Source organism: Corvus kubaryi, unplaced genomic scaffold, assembly GCF_017639235.1.
Source record: "Corvus kubaryi isolate FWS band 111438036 unplaced genomic scaffold, C.kubaryi_AGA036_p1.0 132, whole genome shotgun sequence".
Taxonomy (NCBI): domain Eukaryota; kingdom Metazoa; phylum Chordata; class Aves; order Passeriformes; family Corvidae; genus Corvus; species Corvus kubaryi.
In genome coordinates, this window is record NW_024580666.1 from 6,177,667 (window position 1) to 6,197,458 (window position 19,792).

At 40.8% G+C, this 19,792-nt stretch overlaps 1 protein-coding gene across 1 annotated transcript in view; it reads right to left on the minus strand.

Annotated features, from left to right (window-relative positions):
- The window catches only part of LAMA1 (laminin subunit alpha 1), a 100,864-nt gene extending 81,248 nt beyond the window's left edge, over positions 1-19,616 (minus strand). Inside the window, exon 1 of the mRNA XM_042031045.1 lies at positions 19,502-19,616. Coding sequence (XP_041886979.1) covers positions 19,502-19,586 — 85 coding nt within the window. The 5' untranslated portion in view covers positions 19,587-19,616. The remainder of the gene's footprint in view (positions 1-19,501) is intronic.
- Between the last annotated feature and the right edge of the window lie 176 nt (positions 19,617-19,792).

Genomic DNA, 19,792 nt, shown 5'->3' on the forward strand with positions numbered 1-19,792 from the left:
AGATGCCTTGTTCTCATTATACCTAAATCTGATGCAGATGAGGATGCTGAAGACATCTTATTGACCACTCTAGTGAAGCTCTTCTGCCAGTAAGAGGTTTTCTGCACAGGCTTCTCTCCCCTCATGTAGTTCATGTGCAGTGTAGCTCCAGATGTAAAGATGGAGGCAAAGAAGAAATTCTGCCCTCTGCTTTCCTACTGGACAATAAAGTTCAGTGGTGGAAGAGGGTTTTCTTTTTAACACTACTCTGAAATGATATAAAATTTTTCTTATTCAGTATTCATTACTATTTGTGCAGGGGCCTATGAGCCTGTCTTCAAGAGATATCCATTACTTCTCAGGTCACCCATTACCTTCACTCACATTACACAGTAGCCCTGCCATTTCTTTCCAACATCATTTGCTACAGTGAAATAATTTGCATTCAATAACCTTCAGTCAACATACTTGTGCCAAAGGAATAGCAAAGCTATCTTATGATGAGTTCTTCAGGTCCCACAGAGATAAAAAAGAGCATTTCAATCCAAGTGAGTTGCACTGGAGTTTTGCCCCAGGATCCAAATGAAAAAAGAAAGAGGTTGTTAGCTTCTTCCTGCAAAGTACTGCATCTCTTCAAATCCTAGCTGATTATGTTCACCTCTGAATCTCTTTACCACAATTAGATTTTAAGGCAAACTGCAGAGGTGCAGCCACTGATTTCAGGGAAGATCAAGAATAGTGTCTTAAAAGAGCCATTTACAGATAAACAGCTGACTGTCATCATATCCTGGTGTGAAATGCAAGTGGCCGTAACAGACACAAAACTCCATCAGAAGATACCATTAAACTGAACCTTTAGCGAATTATATTTGCATTTTTAAGGACATCACAGCATCATTTAGCCCTTAGGAAAGGACCTCAGAGATCATCAAGTCCAACCTTTGACTGATTACCACATTGTCAACTAGATTGTGACACCAAGTGCCACACCCAATCATTTCTTGAATACCTCCAGGGACCGGGACTCCACCACTTCCCTGAGCAGTCCATTCAAATGTTTAGCAACTCTTCCCATGAAGAAATTCCTCCTGACCTCAAACCTGAATCTCCCCTGGAACAGCTTAAGGCTATGTCCTTTCATCCTATTGCTTGTTGCCTGGGAGAAGAGGCCGACCCCCACCTGGCTACACCCTCCTTTTCAGGTAGTTGTAGAGAGTGACAAAAGCCTCTCCTGAACCTTCTTTCCTCCAGGCTAAACAACTCCAGCCCTCGCAGTCACTCCTCATAGGACTTACCCTCGAGACCCTTCATCCATTTAACTTTCACAGTTTTCTATCTAAAGTACAGCACAAATGATAGATGGAAGGGGAGTTACGATCTTATTCCCACTAGTAAGGAAGGCAACTGCTCCATGCAAAAACCACCACTGGTAGTCTGTATCACTGCTGAGCTATCAGGCTCCATTATCATATTAGGCAACTGTAGTTCTGAGCCAGCCTTGAGAGACAGCAACAGATCCATATGGATCTGTACCAAATCCAGCACTAGACTTCTCAGCTCACTAATCTGGTTTGATTGACTATATTCTATTTGTAAAAGTACCTTGCAGCTAACTTGGCACTTAAGTGCTTGTTACTTCAGTTTTCCACCATCAGACCCATCTCTGTTTTGGAATTACTGCTCAGCATTTTGCAAGAGACGGTGGTAGTCCTGAGAAAAGCTGGAAGGATTTTTAAATTAAACTCATTTACTTCTAACTGCTGGCCAGCTCTTTTCATGGTAAGGCGAACTCTTTCTCTTTTTTCCAGCTACTCTGATGCTCATTTGCCTCAAACCAGGGATTCTCACACACCCCAATGCCAGAAAATGAAGTGTATAGATGTTAATTTGACCTTGAGAAAGAATAACAATGGGTTCACTACTGCTCAGCACAAAAGCCGAGTACAATGTTTTCATTAGATGTTCAAGCAAGTTGCTCTCATTTGTGAGGATTTGGTTTTAGCCAGATGCATGACTAAAACTCAGTGAGAGAGAACTGAAAATCTGAGAGGGCATGGTCAGAATTATGTCATTCAGAGCTTTCTGACAGAGACAAAACACTCCAAGCTCAGAGGGAGTGGAGGGAATTACATCCCTAGTAAGGTGACCTGCAATGTGGATAGGGCAGAATTTGTCACATCCACACTCTACAATGTTCAATCCTTCAGGAAATGAAAAGAACTAATTCAGAGGTTAGATGGATTTGCTGTATGCATAGCTCAGCAGGCAGAACTTATGGTGAAGGACATAGCATTAGTGTTTCAGCAAAACTCAGGAAAAACCTTGTTCATAATGAAGCCAGTTGTAACATTTTTAAATTATGAAGAGTTGGTCAGCACGCCAGGGAAAAAGAAGACAGGCAACGAGCTTTAAGGTAGATGAGGCAACTTCTATTTTATGTGCTTCAGTGTGTGCCTATTGACTCTGATTCTTCAAAATGAACGGGGACAGGTGGAGCATGCAGCCTATTGGGGCAGATTCAAAGTACTGATAATTCACACAGGTCGTCATGGATTGCCTGACTAAAAGACATCTCTAGCCAGGACAGCTATCAGTCTATTGTAAAGTTAATGGCCCAGCATACAGCCTACATTTCTTTGGGAATTACTTCTACTTTAAACCATGTTATACAGAAGTCCTCATGAGCTCCTTGTAGCTGATGTAAATATCATCATCTGCCCTGGAGACTCAAGTTAATTCTTTGCAGGTTTGTAAGCTTTTGCTTTGTTACATATATAGACTACCAAGCACCCTGAAATTCTCACCAAGAAGCATTCCAAAGATGTGGGACATGTCCAAGATTCTGGCAACTCCAGCTGTGGCCAGTGCATATCTGTTGTTTCATTCTGGATACACCTGATTCACTGCACACGAGAAGATCGTAGTACTTATAATCATTCCATAGTACTTATGCAATGGGTCTGACACACCTGGGCTTACTGAGCATTTTGTCCAGCTCAGATACCCTGAGCATGTAAAGCAGCATCACTGCAGTCCAACAACACTAGATTTACTCTCCATGCTGAGCCCATAGCACATATCCATCACTAAATGCAAATATGAAAATCACATACATTTGTGTGCCATCTATCAAAGGCTCTTTAGACATATTTTTTTCCCTTCCTTCCATTTAGGTTTTCTCAATGTAGAATCCTAGGCTGCATTTTGTACAGCTAGATCTGAATGAAACCCCAATTTCATTTTCTGATTAATGATTCTTTCAATCAGAAGATAAATAATATTTCATCACTGCTCTGTTTTGGGTAGAAGGTAAGTGGATTTGTGCACTTCGGCAAAATGCATGCATGATCTGTGTTTTTGACCATGTTTAACTGTACGAATTTTCACAATGTGACAGACAGGGTAAAACTACTTTTTACAGATGGTACGTGAAGAAAGTGAGACAGACCCCAGAATAAAAATCTTCCTTGCAGAGGCATAGCTGATAAAAATAATTTCTTTTACAAACAGTTGTACAAACAGAAGGATGCACATGAGAGTTCTGCTTTACATGGGCTTCACTACATCACCAAATATGTTCAATAAGCACAATAAAGACAATAATACATTTTTGTATCCAAATCAACACAGTAAGGATGGCAAAACTCTTACAATAAGGCCACATTTAAGACAGTTTCCTTCTGAATCCAGATTCACTGATCTGTCTGACATTTCTTAGAAGCTAACTAAATTAGGGAGTTTGTTGGGGTTTTTTTTCAAAGAAGACAAACTGATGGGAAATGAACACAAAAGAATATATGAAACAAGCCAAGAACCGAGTCCAGAAAGTTTTCTGGATTGTTCGTTAGTGTATACAATGCAGACTCTAAACCAGATTTCAGTGAGCAACATTGAGACATTCAGCAATGCCAACAGCCTCATTTCTCTTTAAGTATTTTGGCTGTTTTGTGCTGAGTGTAATAAAGCAGTAATTCGCAAGTGAACAAAGTAGATCTGACTTAAAAAACATAAAGAGCTGATGTATTCAGTAACAATGAGCTTTTATTGTGTCATTTTTCAGAACACAGAAATACTTGAAGGGGTCTCATTTGCAAGTTTGTGTCTTTAAAAATGTTAGGGCAATCAGCAGCTCACAACAAGCCGGCAATGCTGGTTTGCTCACAAGCAATGGATTCTCCACTTACTGAAAACATTTACAGAGTACACAGTGACAGTTGTTCAGAATAGTTTGATGCACTTCAGGAGAACAGAATGGACTAAGGACAAAATGTAATAAAATGTCACAGTATTTGAATGCATAAAATATGTAACAGCATTACACTGCAGAAGTTGAGGTCACATTCTTTATAACATTCTCAGTTTTCAATAGCACAATTTGATTTAGTTGTTCTGTCATATTCAATTTTGGATTAAATGAGTTTACTAAATAAAAGCCCTGGAACCATCAGGCTTGGGTTCAGATTCCTGGCCTGCTCAACAGATTTATCCTCATTATATTTTACCAGCAAGCATCCCTAGCTTAACCTTCTCTATGCACTTTCATCAGAATCCTACCCTGTAATCACATCAAATATCTAGGCTGGTTTCCCTAAAATAAATGGGCTGAAATTGCTAACTTCTAACTATGGAAATTAAGGTACTAATTCTCTGTTCTTAGAGTCAGAAAGAAATGCGGGGTATAACACTCAAACTGCCTTATAATCCACTTTGTGGAGATGTTGCCTGAAAACGTGTTAGCTGCAGCATTAAGCCACTTGAAAAGCTGAAAGCTTCGCCACAACTTACACAACAAGTTTAGGTAGCAAGCCACTAGTTAGAAATTATTTTGAAAACTGATCACTCCTTTTGCTGTAGCTCTACAGAGAAGAGAATTTCTGCTAGCAAAACATCAAGTTTACAGGATTTAACTGATGAGTATGGGGTATTTTAGCAGAACATCTCCAAACTTTAATTTGCAATGTATAGATAAAACTACTTCAGATTAAAAAGAAGCCTCTACCTTGACAGAACACTATCTTTTCTTAAAACCCGTTCTCTATTTCTTCTCATACTGTAGAGCAAAGCTGACTAATGTGTCAATCACAGAAATACTATCTCGTGAAGACTACATTTATTTAATTTAATCAGCTTTTAATGTAAGAACATTCTAAGTTCCATCTGTTCTCAAGAGCTTCCAATGAGAGATACTCCTCAACATCCCTGACAAGTCTAGTCTGGCACTTTATCACTTTAAAAGTAACAAATTTTCAGTCCTCTTGGGTGCATTCATGATCAGTCATGATCTTGATTACAACTTTTGTTTACCTGAAAGGCTGTTATCACACACTTTTCCAGACTCTGTAAACAACCCTCTCAATCTTCCCACTGTCCATTTTCTAGACTTCTTACCCTTCTGAGTTCTTGGCAGTTTGCATTTTTCCAACAGTGTGGATCTTCAGACCTCATCAGCACCAACTGGAATAGAATAACTTCTTAAATTCTTGACAGTTTTGTTAACACACATGAGAATAAGTTTAGTATTTTTATCCAGATATCACTGTTCTGTTTGCATTGCACACCAAGGTAAGTAAAAGATCATGATCTGTTGTACTGCAGAGCCTGGTCACTCACAGAAAAGAAGTATACTCCACATCAGACCCTGGGATGAGTTCCGGTTATCTGTAAAACAGATTACTTTACAGCCATTTGCTGAACACTCAACAACTTGCTTTCAGAACAGTCTGCTGATTATTTTAAAGCTCTGATCCAGTCAAGCTTTCGCAAATCCCACTGAAACAATCCAACTGGAGCACCAGAAAAAAGGATAACAAAAAAATTCATTACAGCAGTTAATGTAACAAAAAACATTCTGTTTGAACTCTGCAAGCTGTTAGAGCACAAGCAAGCTACAGAGGATGAAACCTTGCCCCTTCTTCTAAATGGCAAAGTCTTCTCTGCCAAATACTTTTTCCTTCAGTTGCTTATGTGTACTCAGCATTATTAATGAGAGCCATAATGCAGACAGGATACTACAGCAAAAGCCTTTTACCTACCGTGCTCTGCCTTAGGCTAGATGATGTGCTAACTAGCATTCAGTGCTCAGAAATGTATTGAAAATAATTACAACACTGCAAATTAGTAAAGTTAATACAGTTACAACACTTACACTTTTATTACAAATTAATAAAATTCTGCCAAACTCAGACTGCAAACGAAGTAGGCAAAAGTTTGCTCATTCAAGAATGAATGCCAGCTGTACTATTCTCCCACAACTAGTTTCCTCAATATAGTTTGTGAAGGTTAAAGAGCAAGTGTCTGGCATAACTTGCATGTCTTCCTTAAAATTCTCAAATACCAGCATATAGCCAGGTTGATGGGCCCAATGTAACAGAATTTGAACAAGTTTTTTTCAAAAAAGTGCTTTTTCTTTTCCAAAGGAGGGCAGAAAACCTGAGCTCTAAAAAAATATTGAATTTCAAAGTGTATGAAGCATGTTATATACAAAATGCATTGGAAAACTAAGATAAAGAAAGAATAAGGAAAGCAACAGGTCCCAATTAAGTGCTCACTACAAGATGCTAAATTTCCCAACATACAACAGTATTGGGAATAGGAGTATCAGGTAAATGAAATAAAATTAGGGAATTATCAAACTCACTAAAAAATGTCCGCAACACAGAAATTCCAGACTTCCAGATTAAATGTTTAGAAAAGGGAAAGCCAAGTAATACTAATACATCTGCAGAATAAAACTGAAGCTTGTCCACTCAGTTATACAGTAACTAATGTTTGCTTACAAAAAGTATTGCATTTTTAATATCACAGATGGGTTAGATTTTTTTAGTGTTAGTACTCAGTCTAAACTAGTATTATAAATTCAGTTAGAAAGTTAAGTGTTAACAAGTTAGCTGGTACAAACTTCACCATGTCCCACCTTCTGAGTCTGTTCATGCTCAGCTTGCAAACACAGATGTAGATCACAGAGACTGTCTCAACATATGTACTTAAACTGAAAGCAGAGAGAATAAGGATGCAAAGACATGGTCAGGGTGCAAATGCTTCAAACTGAAGAAGTTCGAGCTTTTCAGCCCCAACCAGACATTCCTACAAATGAGCTACCTTGTTTCCCAAAGGAGTGAGCATCATCTTTGACAGCCTGAGCATAGAAAACACTGGTGAATTCAATAGGTTTAACAGCTTACATCCAAGCCCTGAATGTGATTTCTAATATTATGGCTTGGTACCTTCACAGATTTCAGGGATTTGAGAAAAAAACCAAAAAGTTCCTGGGGATAAATAAGAAATCCTATCACAAAAATTGCTAATACCATCAATATTGGCAGTAACCTATTGCATATTTCAATTAGAACAAACTAAAGGGGTAGTAGAATGAAAAGAAACTTCACTTTCATGCTAGTTTTCAGCATCAGACAGTACAACTTGATATGAAAGGTAAGTAATTTGTGAGTATTCTATCATGCATTTCCAAAGTATAATCAATATTTCTTCTGTCAAGTCATGTCTTGCAAGTATTGATTTTTTTATATGCCGTTGGCCAGTTCAGGAATCTGCCCAGAAATTGTCACAGCATTTACACCAAAGCAAAAGAGCCAGAAGTTGACAGATGGGCAGGCTGCCAAGGAACAACAAACCTGCCAGACCATGAAATTAGTTCTTTCTTGTTCACCCAAAGCTTTTTCCACACATTGAGGAGTCTGCATCATTTTGCCTGTTGGTTTGGAGGTTGTTCTTTCTTTTAGCATTACACTAGCTTTTTTCTGAAGTCATCAGTTGGGAACAATCTTCCCTCAAACCTGAGGTAAATACAAGCCACAGCTATTAGAGTTCAGTGTCTTGTCAGTTTTGCATATATGCTGCCTAAGACACAATATTAGCTTAGAGAAACAGAACAGAAGTGCTGGCAGTGTGACTGGCATGTCAAAGACTAGGGATGGCAGTCACTTGTCACTCAAGATGTGGCCCAATATCAACAAAACTAAACATTTCTGTTCTTACTGATGGAGGACCCAAAGTAGACTTTCCCCACTCCCACCTAATATGACTCCTTAAATAATATCTCCCCATGAACTTTTGTATCACCAGTTTTCAACGTGAAGCAACTGTCTTACTTGTAAACGAAAATCCTCTTGGGTTTAATCCTAATTAAATTAGCATGCATAAATGTGCAGCTTTAGGCTGCATACCAAATCATTCATTATAATAGAAAGGAGGTTATGACCCAAGTATCTATAAGCCCTCTTCTAATTCTAAATTTCCATTTATCACTTGCAAATTCTAGGAGACCTGAGCTTGAGAAGAATTTTAAAGGTTTAGAGGTCCCACTCACTTCAGTACTGTGATTCAGTATCACAGCCAAACAAAATGTTACTACTTTTTGCCCCATGTAAACATTAAGAAGGTTATAACACTTAGAAATGCCCTTGAGTCAGTTGGCATCATCAGTTAGTTGTGATCATAAATGAAGTTGGTGCACTACAAAGGAACTCTGAAATGTATTTTTCACTTAGTGAAAGCTTGTTATTAACTAGCTGTACATAAACCCAAAATTTATTTCACTTAATTTAAAAGAAAAGATTTGTCACTTCCTTAGTATTAGAAATTGCAGCTGCATTAGATGAAGCTAAATTTCTATTTAAATTAAGTGGAATTTTTCTATTTATTAACAAAAGCTATTTCAAGTTGAAGAGGTTTTGGCATCTCAGAACTACTAGTTCTCCTGTTTCCAGACACGGAAGAAAAATGTTTTCATTCCAACAGGCACAAAGCCATTATCAGGGCATGTACAGCCCTGTATCACTGCCAGATCTTCCTGGGTAAAAGGAAGCACATTTCCTCCAGCTTGAATGGACCTGAAAGGATTTGCAACTGTGTAACCCCAAAGACATGCAAAACTTGGTCATTCCCTTAACTCTACTGACAAGATTTAGCAATCTCTGATTTTAAAGGTTAATTGGGAAAAATCTGTCGGTTTTTTTTTTTTTTTTTTTAATTTCAGTAGTAACCTACTGTTCAACATGCTATAGAGGTGGCTTTCTGCTCTCTGTAAAAAGTAGAATACATCCTGCTACTTTTTTTTCCCTAGGCATTTTACTCTAGGCAACAATGTAAAACTGCAAACCACCATGCTTTGTTTAGTCTTACATCTGCTGGTCTCCAGGCACACAGATATACAAATGTACAAGGCACAAATTGCAACTGTTTAAAAACATTAGTAGCAAGTCAACCATTGCATATTTTTTGTGTTTCAAACTCTCACCATGGGCAGATTCTTATTTCATTATTTTACAGTAAATGCCTTCATGAAATTCAAAGTCATTTGTGTTACACAGGATAAATTCCTTAAAAAGGGTAATTTTAAGATTTCAAAAACTAAGAAGGAGGGGGAAAAAGCAAACAATATTTTTTAAAGTTCTCTTCTGTACTGCCATTAATGCTCAAGAACTCCACCAGTCACATGGAATTTTAATCAAGTGTTCTGAAAGTATTTTGCCTTTGGCCTGAGAACAAGAGTGATGCATTTCAGCCCAAAGCACAATTTTTAAGGGAAATTCTAGCAGACTGAGAGTTCAAGTAGTTTAATTTAAAATTCAGCAATGTTACACTGACACTAAAATAATAACAAGGCACAGTTTGATCCTGCCCGAAACACCCTAAACATTTTTTGCTGATGACTGCGAGAAATGCAGCAACATTGGTAGAGCTGCAGAGTGGGCAGCTTATTTCCCATTGTCCTTAAGAACAGAAAAGAGAAGGAGGGCTGCTCAGATTTTAGAGAGATTGTATAATCTGTCGATACTCTGCAGTATACAAAATGGTTTTCCTCCTTGGGGCAAACATCCTGACCTCTTCCCTGCCACTGTACCACCAAGAATCCCCTTCCTACCCTCTTTTCCTATCACTGCTGCAGGATTCTCAGCCTACCAGAAACACCCAAACTTGGATGTGTCTGTCACCACTGTTAGCCATGGCAGCACAGCAACAGCGGACCTTTACACCAAGAACCCACAGTGAAGTTTCTGAGCAACATGGCGCATCAGTGGAGATAAACATCAGCATGGGCAACCTCTGACCCACACCAAGACAGCCACTGAACACAGCTGTCCTCCAGCAGCCATGATTTGTCCCTATTGCTTCATCACTGCCTTTAGATCACATCCTGCCACTCGTCACTGTGGAAAGATCCTTCAGTCAATACACAATACACCTGGAAGTTCCCCACCCCACCACATATATCTCTCTCTCATTGCCTGCCAAGGGTTGCCTCCTCCACCTCACAGAAGACCTGCACTGTACTTTGCAGAATCATTTGTTCAATTAGAAATATTCCCATTACAACATTATCAAATGTGCACAAAACTAAGCTGACCCTAGTGTGACCAAGTAAACAGTGGTCATCCAAGGATGGACTCTGCATTTGCTGCATGCCTTTAGCATTGATGAACTTGCTCTGGAGAATATTGGCAGACACACTGTAAACCAACTTCAAGGAAGATAAATTGGGATAGGTCTGGAAAGGACTCAATTCCTGTAACTTTTAGTTTAAAATTCATGTTAGCATCTAAAGACAATTTCAGTATCAAGCTCACATTTCTGCATTAGCAAAAAAATGCACGGTTTCTAAAATTCTGATCAAGTCTTAGTGAGATTTATTGATAATATCTAAATAACCCAGTTATAGTAAAAAAATCATGGCAACACATAACAGATTTGCTTTCTATTTATACAAACTTTTTTCTTTATCTTGTAAGAGATATGTTGTCACATAGGAATGAATTGAACTACTTTTGGTAATTTAAAAAGAGACACACAAAATGAATGCATTAGCTAGCAACTATTGAAAGAATGAAGAAGTATCAGTAGATGTAACGTAAATCCACAGCAACTCTCCCAAAGTCAGTGAAGTTGATTTGATCCTTCATTTTGCCATCAAAATTTTTATCTCTTTAGCATATTTTAAAGGGTGTTTTCTAGTAGAAGGCATTGAGCACACATTTGAGAGACTACAAGCTCAATAAAAGGAATCCTAGAAATTTCAACAGCATATATTTCACAACCCTAATTTAAACCACAGGGTTTCCACAGATCTTGATAATTCAAAGAACCTTCAAGTCAAACTTCTGTTATCTAGCCCTTCTCAGCCAATAAAGTAGAAACAACTTAATCATCAGAGGCATTGGCGCACAGTTACAAGCCTTTTATGCCCTCTCCTCCTAAGGCAGTGCAAGATATGCACAAAAGACAGCACTGTAAAGGGAAGTAAAATATATAAATGGTGTGGCATGCAGAATAACAAAATACGCATTAGCTATTCATGTATTTGAATTAAAACTAGACAAGAAAAACCAGTGGACTCTCTAGCACAGTTTTATCAGTAGTGAAGGACTTTCAGGAGCTGGATTTCTCACTTCTGTAAAGAAACAAGGAAGGGGGAATTCAGTTAACCGGTTTTTCAAGTACAAGCCTACTGCTGGTGCTAGACTCCCCCCATTCACTCACTGTCTAGATACCCCTAGATGGATCTGGGATAACCCGGGGGAGTCAGTGAAGCCTGGCTGGGCTTCATCCAGCCTGGCAGCAGTTCTGCCTGGGTAGGGAGCACCAGAGGTGCAGTCAGGCTCCCCAGGGCTGCCATTCTCCCAGGCACCCAGCCTGCCCAATACCTTGTGCCCTGGCTGCAAAGCTCACTCTGCCAGCATCCGCACAAAAAATGAGGTATGACTTGCATCCCTGCTCCAGTCCTCCCTGGCAAGGCTGCACCCAGCCACAATCAAATTGCACTGGATGTCTCAGTTGCTACTGGGCTTTTTCCTCTCCTTCCCACGCAAACATTTCTTTACACACATCTTAGGGTTTTGTGACAGAAGGCAAAATTCCAGTCATGCTTTCAAAAATGTAATAAAAACAATCAATACTAATCTAAGTGACCATCAGTGACAGCTCCAATTCGCATTTATGCTCAATGACTGAATTCCAACATTTTTTTTGCAGTCAGCAAGACCTACCCTTCTCATTTGCAGTGCTAGGATTTTGCTATTAAAAACTTCTTGCTTCATCAGATCCACAAGGAAAAAAAAAAAAAAAATCAAAGAATCAAATCAAGACTGAGGAGTTGTTTCGAATTACGTGTACAGGTACTCTCAGACTTTCAGCAAATAGAAGTTACAGAAATACAATAAAGAAGGTAGTGGACATCGGCCTATTTTCAAGGTCATTTTTGAGCAAGCAGCAATAAAAATGCAGGCAGAGCCAAGGAGAAAAAACAAATTTCCACTGTGGGAAGACCATTTCTTAAACAGCTTTTTAACCTTTATTCTCATGCGGGAATCAAGATGCAATAAATGAGCTCACAGACAGGAATTATATTATGCTAGCAAAACAACTTTCAAATCTGAATATTTAATCTAAAAGAATTGGTTAGGGAATATCTCTGACAGAGTTGTTACTGTATCAAATGACAGTTAAAAAAAAAAAAATCAGCAAAAGCTAACAAGCTAAAGATGACAAAACAGAAGGAATTTATTGCTAAAGGCTGACATCTACTCAGCCTACACAAAGCAGTAGTGAGATCTTCTCAGCCTTTGCCTGGTAGGAAAAGCTCAGAAATGACAAAAAAAACCCAACCCAGTCAGCCCATGAGCCCATCGGCCCACATTAGCTGCAGCTTTACAAAGCCTGCCAAGTTGAACTTGTGGAAAGGGCAGTGGGTGACAATGCCCGCCATGAATCCACCTCCCTTCCAATGTCTCTGAGCTCACATGGCCACTAAAACAGTAGTGATTTTCCAGAGATACTTAAAAAAAAAATTAAAAATCAGGTTTTCAGGTAAAACCAAAGCATTCTATTGGTATGTTTTGCCCTGCACTTCTCAGAAATTGTAACTGCTGTTTCACATTGGAAAGAGAAGTTTAAATTATCTGCATCTACACTTATTTGCTATTAGAATATTGAAAGTTAGTTTATAGTCTTACAATTTTATGCTTTCCCATTTTCAGTTATTTATATCTACTGTAATAACAGAACAAGTCTTACAGTTTTCCTGTAAAACTTATGTCTATAGCTTTTAATACTCAAAAATGTGCATTAAAAAATTACATTTCAGGGCAAAAGCAGTATTTTCCTGCCTCTAAAAAAGAGCACAGAATGATTGAGAAATCACTGAAGTCCTTAAATAGCAGAAGTAACTAAATGAATGTACACAAATATACCTAGCCTTATTTTTGCTCTGACACACAAGCAAATGAAGCACTGGCCTCAAATCTCAAAGCCAGGGAGTTGTACCCATATCCTCAAGCTCAGAAGTACAGTACAGAGCCCCTGAGATATCACTTAAGTACCTAAAAGCATAAATACATGGAAGCTTTGGCTGATGTGCTCCTGAGGTTTATGCCAACTAACAAATCACAATTCCTGCAAGCTGACCTAACCAATCTTGTCTCACAAAACTTTTGCAACACACTATTCCTCTGTTTGGTCAGGAAAGGATGTCTGCAGGACAGAAAAAAAAAATAAGTGGGGGAAGGCAGCAAACCCCACCTGAAGGGGTTTTGTGAGACTGATGCAAATACCAACAACTGATCAACACACACTGATAGCCCTGAATTTCTAGAGATGCATTTTTAAGCCCTCAGGGAATGGAGAAAATATTTACGACAGACTAGTATTTTTTTATCTTAATCTTCAGCCTAACCTAGAATGCTTTCATGGGATTTTTCTCTGCCACATACCTTTGTACTCCACAAAAAAAGAAAATGGTCTGTGGCTTCTTGGTGATTTCTTGCAAAATAAAGGAGGGGAAAAAATGCAAAGCAGATTTTAAATTTAGGGCTCTAATCAATGCCAAGCACAACATTTTCCCCACAAAATGTCTACAATGTTCCTTTCAGACTACCACAAAAAAGTGACATTTCTCAGTTCTTTCTTCTCCCCCAACCACAAGTCAGGTCTCAATCAGCAAAATTTGCCCCTAGTTGAGATCACTTATTTTTTTACACTACAAATTCCTTTTAATATGATCAAGCCTCATTTCTATTTAATAAAAGTGTCAAAATATATTTGTGCTGCTTATCATGAACTTAGGGAACCTTATAACATTAACACAATGGTATCCACAAAGTCAGCATTCCTGAAGTCACGCAATGTGGCCTTTGTTTGAGGTGACATCATCAACAGGTCATCTAAAATTGACCTTTTTAGAATACTACATAGAACAAAGCCCACTACATTAATGCTTTGACAGCCAAACAGACTCAGAGGAAATGAAAGTCAAGAGCTCCATAGTTACATCTGCTCTTCTACAGAGTTTTGCTGGGGTGTACCAAGTCCTGCAGGCCGAGAGAGAGACATGGCCACTGCAGCTCCATGTTCCCAGGCCCAGCCACCAGCAAAGCTGTGCACATATTCCCAACAGGCACAGATACAGGCACACACATAATGCAATGGACATATGGATATATGCAAATACATATGGCCACCCATGCAGATGCATAAAGACAAAAACACACAAGTGCAACCACCACCAATGGTTTCATCCTCTTCCCTGCTCCAGGGAAAAATACATATTCATATACATCCACAACATAGATTTCTTAAATACCTGAAGTTGGAGCCTCGTTGTATTCAGTAACTGTGGCCCCCCCAGCCCCCAGATCTCCCCTGTTGCTGGTACCTGGCATGTGAGCCCCTGCAGCCCACAGCTCCCCCCATCACTGAGCCACAAACTGCCTTGCACACATACCACCCACAACACACACACACTATGGCTCCCTACACACTCACTCTTTCCTAAACCACTTTGATCCCCTCCATCTTTGGCCCTTCCTCCATTCATCCCAAAATAAGTTGTGTGTGATCCCAAAATGTTCTTCCCCTGTATGCCATAATGAGTCCCATACCCCTCTAGACTGTTATCACCCCCATCCTGTAAGCCCTGAAGAGCTGCTCCCATAACACATTGGTGGCTGTCAGAGGACAGCCCTGGCAGGGGCTCATTTCTCTCATTTATTGGTTGTTCCACCTTGATCCTGTGTTCCTTTGTGGGTGGATGTGAGACTTCTCACACAATCTAACAAATTAAAAAAAGAGTGTGGACAGCTAATAAGGGTCTTGGGGCCCTGCTACTTAGCCTACCCAAAGACACAAGGGATGTACAGGTTCACTGTAATTAAGATTTCCAACCCTGAGGAAGAAGTGAAAACTAAAGCCAAGTATACCATTCTACCCAATTTTGCCAAAAATTAAAAAGTTTTTACCTTACCACAATGTTAAGTGATTCTGCCTCAGACTCACTCTTTAGCTCCTTGTCTCCTGCCTCACACTGTAAGTTGCAAAAAGCACTGCTTTTAAGTGTTCTGCAAGTCTCAGGGGACTTGAAGTTCTTTTAGTGTTCTTTCATCAGGAAACAATATTCACATTGGTGGAAGCATAGCAGAAATGTTAAAGGAAAATATTTAGAAGTAAAAGACAAGACTTTGCAGGGGATAGAAACCTTTTCATTTTCTGTAACACAACTCTGTTGTAGATGTTGGGAAAAAAATTGATATTTAAGACTGATAGCAACAAGGTCTATTCAAGCCACTAGTATACATGAACCCAAGATGCGGTATGGTGAAGTACTTAAGGTACTTTTTTCATCTCATACAGAAGCACTTAATACAACATCCAACTAACCTTGAAACTCCAAAACTTTCTTCAAAGTTTTTTGGGCATCCAAGTACATTTTGGAAGCCTGCCTCTCAGTTTTAAAAGTGTCAGAAGAAACTATAACACTTCACGAAACACCTTTGAATGCATGAGGTTGTAGTGAGGCAGCTGAGAGTGTAAGATACACGTACATAGGCTCACAAATCAACAGCCAGATCTACAACACCCCAAACTTCTGTCAAATGCTGTCACTCCTACAGTTAAAGCACATGACTTCTGAGGTGGAACTCACCATCCTGAATTAAGCACCAAAGAGCCCTTCTTCACTAAGTGGGGTTCATAACCACCCCATGCGTGGTGCCAGGCTTGAGTAACCCAGTAAAAAACAACCAAAAACCAAAACAAACAAACAAACCAACCCCAGCAGACACTGGTACAATAAAAGAGTTTCTCCTGAAGTCAGACACCTTATTGCTGCTTGTTGCAAATAAACAAGAGATGAAGGCCTGCAATTGTATTCTCCTTACATCTTGAGCACCCTAATGATCCAGCTAAAGCATCAGCTTTATTTTCCTTGCCCATTTTCCTTCTGGAAGGAAACTGGCTATCTCGGCTGTACAGTAGCTCAGTTTCAAAGAGAGGTCTGGAGAGACCTCTTACACTTCTCCTCCTCCCCTGCATTACCTGTCACAGCAACTTGGTAATAGAACACTCTATTCAGAGATTGGAGATGTGGGTTCAAGCCACCTCACATTAAGGAGATTAACATAAATCTCCCACATAAATCTGGGAAAGTGCTTTAACAACATGATTTATATCACCTATATTTTAGCAAAAAAATGTGGTTGCTGACCATAATGTTGCAATTTGTATATTAGTCATAGCCTAAGAATACTTACTAAACCAGATCCTTGAAGCAAGGCAGGTCTGAAATCCAACAGGTGACAGGCATGTGAAATACCTTTGTTTATCTCTGCCCAGATGGAGCACCTTCCTGGGGCCATTCAGTTCCCTGAGCATCAGCACTTATCCAAAACCCCAGACAGGAACAACAGAGCAGGCTACTTCAGCACACCAGCTAACATAAACAAACTGAGATGCAGCCGAGGAAATATTTAGTCTACAACTGTAGCCTTCCAAGTTAACACTACCACAGTTTACAGTAGCAGAATTTTATTTTTTTTAATTATAGAAAAATCACCTGACAGTGGCAGAGTCAAATTTATGAAATATAGGCAATAGTGTTCAAAATCATTAACTGATTCGCCTTTCTACTTTGAAGACATGTATCACTTAACTCCAATATAACAAAGAATGCATTCCAGCAGAGCAAAGCTGCTACAACAAGCCTCCAAAATAGCTTTTCGCTTCTGATGTTGTAAAATAATTCCTCTGCATCTAGACACGGAGATACACATTTCATGAAGAGTTACTCCATTAGTGGATACAAAAGACTCGACTGAAAATACAAACCAAACTTTTCACTATGATGGGGACACTTTAACAAAACACCTGTAGTTAAAATACCAACTACATTTTATAGCTATTGTAGATATTAATCTTTAGGCTGAAAGAACCAATCATTAACTTTCAAAGTTGTTCAGTGCAGTGACTTTAGTATAGTTTTTACTTTCCTAGGCTGGACTTCAGCACTTTCTGACAGACCCTTGCAGTTGTGGTACACCCCAGTTTCTTCATTTGCTGACAGGACAAAAGCAAAACCGAAACAGAAAAACAAGAAATGCTTTGAGTTCTACCACAGCACTCTCCATGGCCATGCACCTTTTCCCCAAACTTCTCTTGACAACTGCTCTGAGAAATCTTTCCAACCTCACTTAAAAATGTATTTTTACTTCATCACGATGCTTACAAGTCTGAGCTTCAGTTGTTTGCTTTCTGTAAAAGTAACATGGCTATTCTAATCTGCATCACATTCTTCACATTGTTTTAGGATCAGTTATCTTGAATTGTGGATTTTGTAAGGCAGTTTACCACCAGGGGGGTTGAAACTCAGCTTCCTCAGATGATCTGTGCTCTCACGCTGAGAAAAAAAATTCTATCAACTTAATCTGATAGGAGGAATGGTCTCTCGACCTGATCTTTCAACTAGAAGAATCTAATTATGAATTTAAATATCCCCAGGAGGGGTGGCTTAGAAGCAATCAAATATATTGGTAGCTTCAATCACTGATATAAAAAGCAAGTATTTTATCCGGATGCCTCTAGCACTCGTGGGCTAATATACAAAGCTGTACATTACTACAGTGAGATCACTGAAAATGTCAACGAAAAAACAAAATATATTGGCTCTTGTCACCCACACATGACTAGCTTCGGGAAAATTCCTACCTTTTAAACTGCATGCTATCGTATATATTCAAATAGGAATTAGTATTGAATTAAGGTTATTTGATGTATGTAAGATGCTACCTTAAAAAGAAATTTAAAAGCAAAATTTGTATCATTTTGTCTGGCATTTCATTTGTTTCTACAACTGAATTTTCATAACAAAAGTAAATTGTATTTATTTACAAGCTGAGACACATGGTCTCTGAAATTTACTTGGGCTTGATTTTGTCCTCTTTACCTAGAGGATATTTTGTATACATAATTATATTAATAAACACTCGGTTTTACTGCAGTCTGTAAACATCCAGATGCTAATCTCCCACACTACATCCATCTCAAACACCACACTTCACCATAAAGAAAACAAGCCATGCATCTGCACAACATATGCCTTCCAACCATTTTCCATTCAATTTCTTTTTTGTTGTTGTTGGTTTTTTTGTTGTTGTTGTTTTTTGTTTTTTAACAGAGACCTAATGGGATTCATGTGCAGGGAGTAGGGATCGGCAGAAATTCTGCTGTGGACCCCAGCAGGAGCTGACCCAAGCCAAGGGTGAGAGCATCTGGTGCCTACCAGCGCTTCCCATCACAACCCAGCACGTCGCAGAGTCAACTACTGGAAACCCAGCAACAGAGCGAGCCGATGTGCTCAGCAACTTGGGTTTCACCAGGACAACCCGAGTTACAGCACTTCGAACAAAGAAGATGCGTGTGATGAAGTTATTCACAGAGGAAGAACTCGCCGCGGAGCGTTCCGGTGTCTCGGCCACAACGCACCGGCCAGCCCACGTGCAAGAAAAAAATAAGAAAACTTTTGTAAATTATCTCCATTACTTCTTCGTGCTACCTCTGTCTCATGGCCGGAAAGTGGTTTAGGACACTTCCCGCTCCTTATAACAGAGCTTAACGCGGTTTATATTACCGACAGCGTGCGGCATCCCTCGGGGCTGCCGGCTCCTCTCCCTTCCCCAGAGAGGGACCCCCGGGACTGCGGCCCGTGCCCGGCTCTGCCCCCTCTCCCGCCGGGACAGAGGCTGCGCCAGGGGCTCCCCGGGCCGCCGCTGCCCTGCCCCAGGAGCGGGCAGCGGCGGGGTCGCCCCCTCCCTCGGGTTTCTGCCGCTCCACAGCGTCTCCCGGCTCCCACAAAGGGAGTGGGCGGCCCCGGAGGCGGCCGGGCGGAGTGGCCCCCGCCGCCGAGGGAGGAGAAAGGACTCCAGGAAAGTGGGGGAGGGCGGCTGCAAAACGTGGAGATGGGGGAGAGAGCAGGGAGAAAGGAGATGGGGGATGCCGTCGGGCAGAGTGTGGTCGACACTGCCGGACCGAAGCCCGCCTCCCTCCGCGGGCTCCCTTCGCAGCCCAACGCGGCCCCCGCACCGCGGTGCCCGGCGGGGACGGGGACACTGCCGAGGCTCCCCCAGCCCCGCGGGGGCGAAAGGCTGCCCCGGGACGCGGCGTGAGGCTGCAGACCAGCCCGTCAGGCACTGCCCTGCTTTGCATTGCGCTGCCCAGCCCCGCACCCCCGTTCTGCGCTCACCTCGGGGCTGGCCCTGCCCCGGCACCCGCAGCAGCGAAGTCGCCGCCAGCAGTGCCAGCAGCAGCCGCCGCCCGCCGCTGCCCATCGCTGATGCCGCCGCTGGAGGGACGCTGCCTGCCCCGCCGAGCCCGCCCGCCTTATATGCTCCCCCGCCGCCCCCGGCCCGCTCCGCCCCGCACCACCGGGGGCTCACTCACACACACACCCCTCCTCACACACCCCCCCTCCTCACACACCCCCTTCCTCACACACACACCCCTCCTCACACACACACCCCCTCCTCACACACAC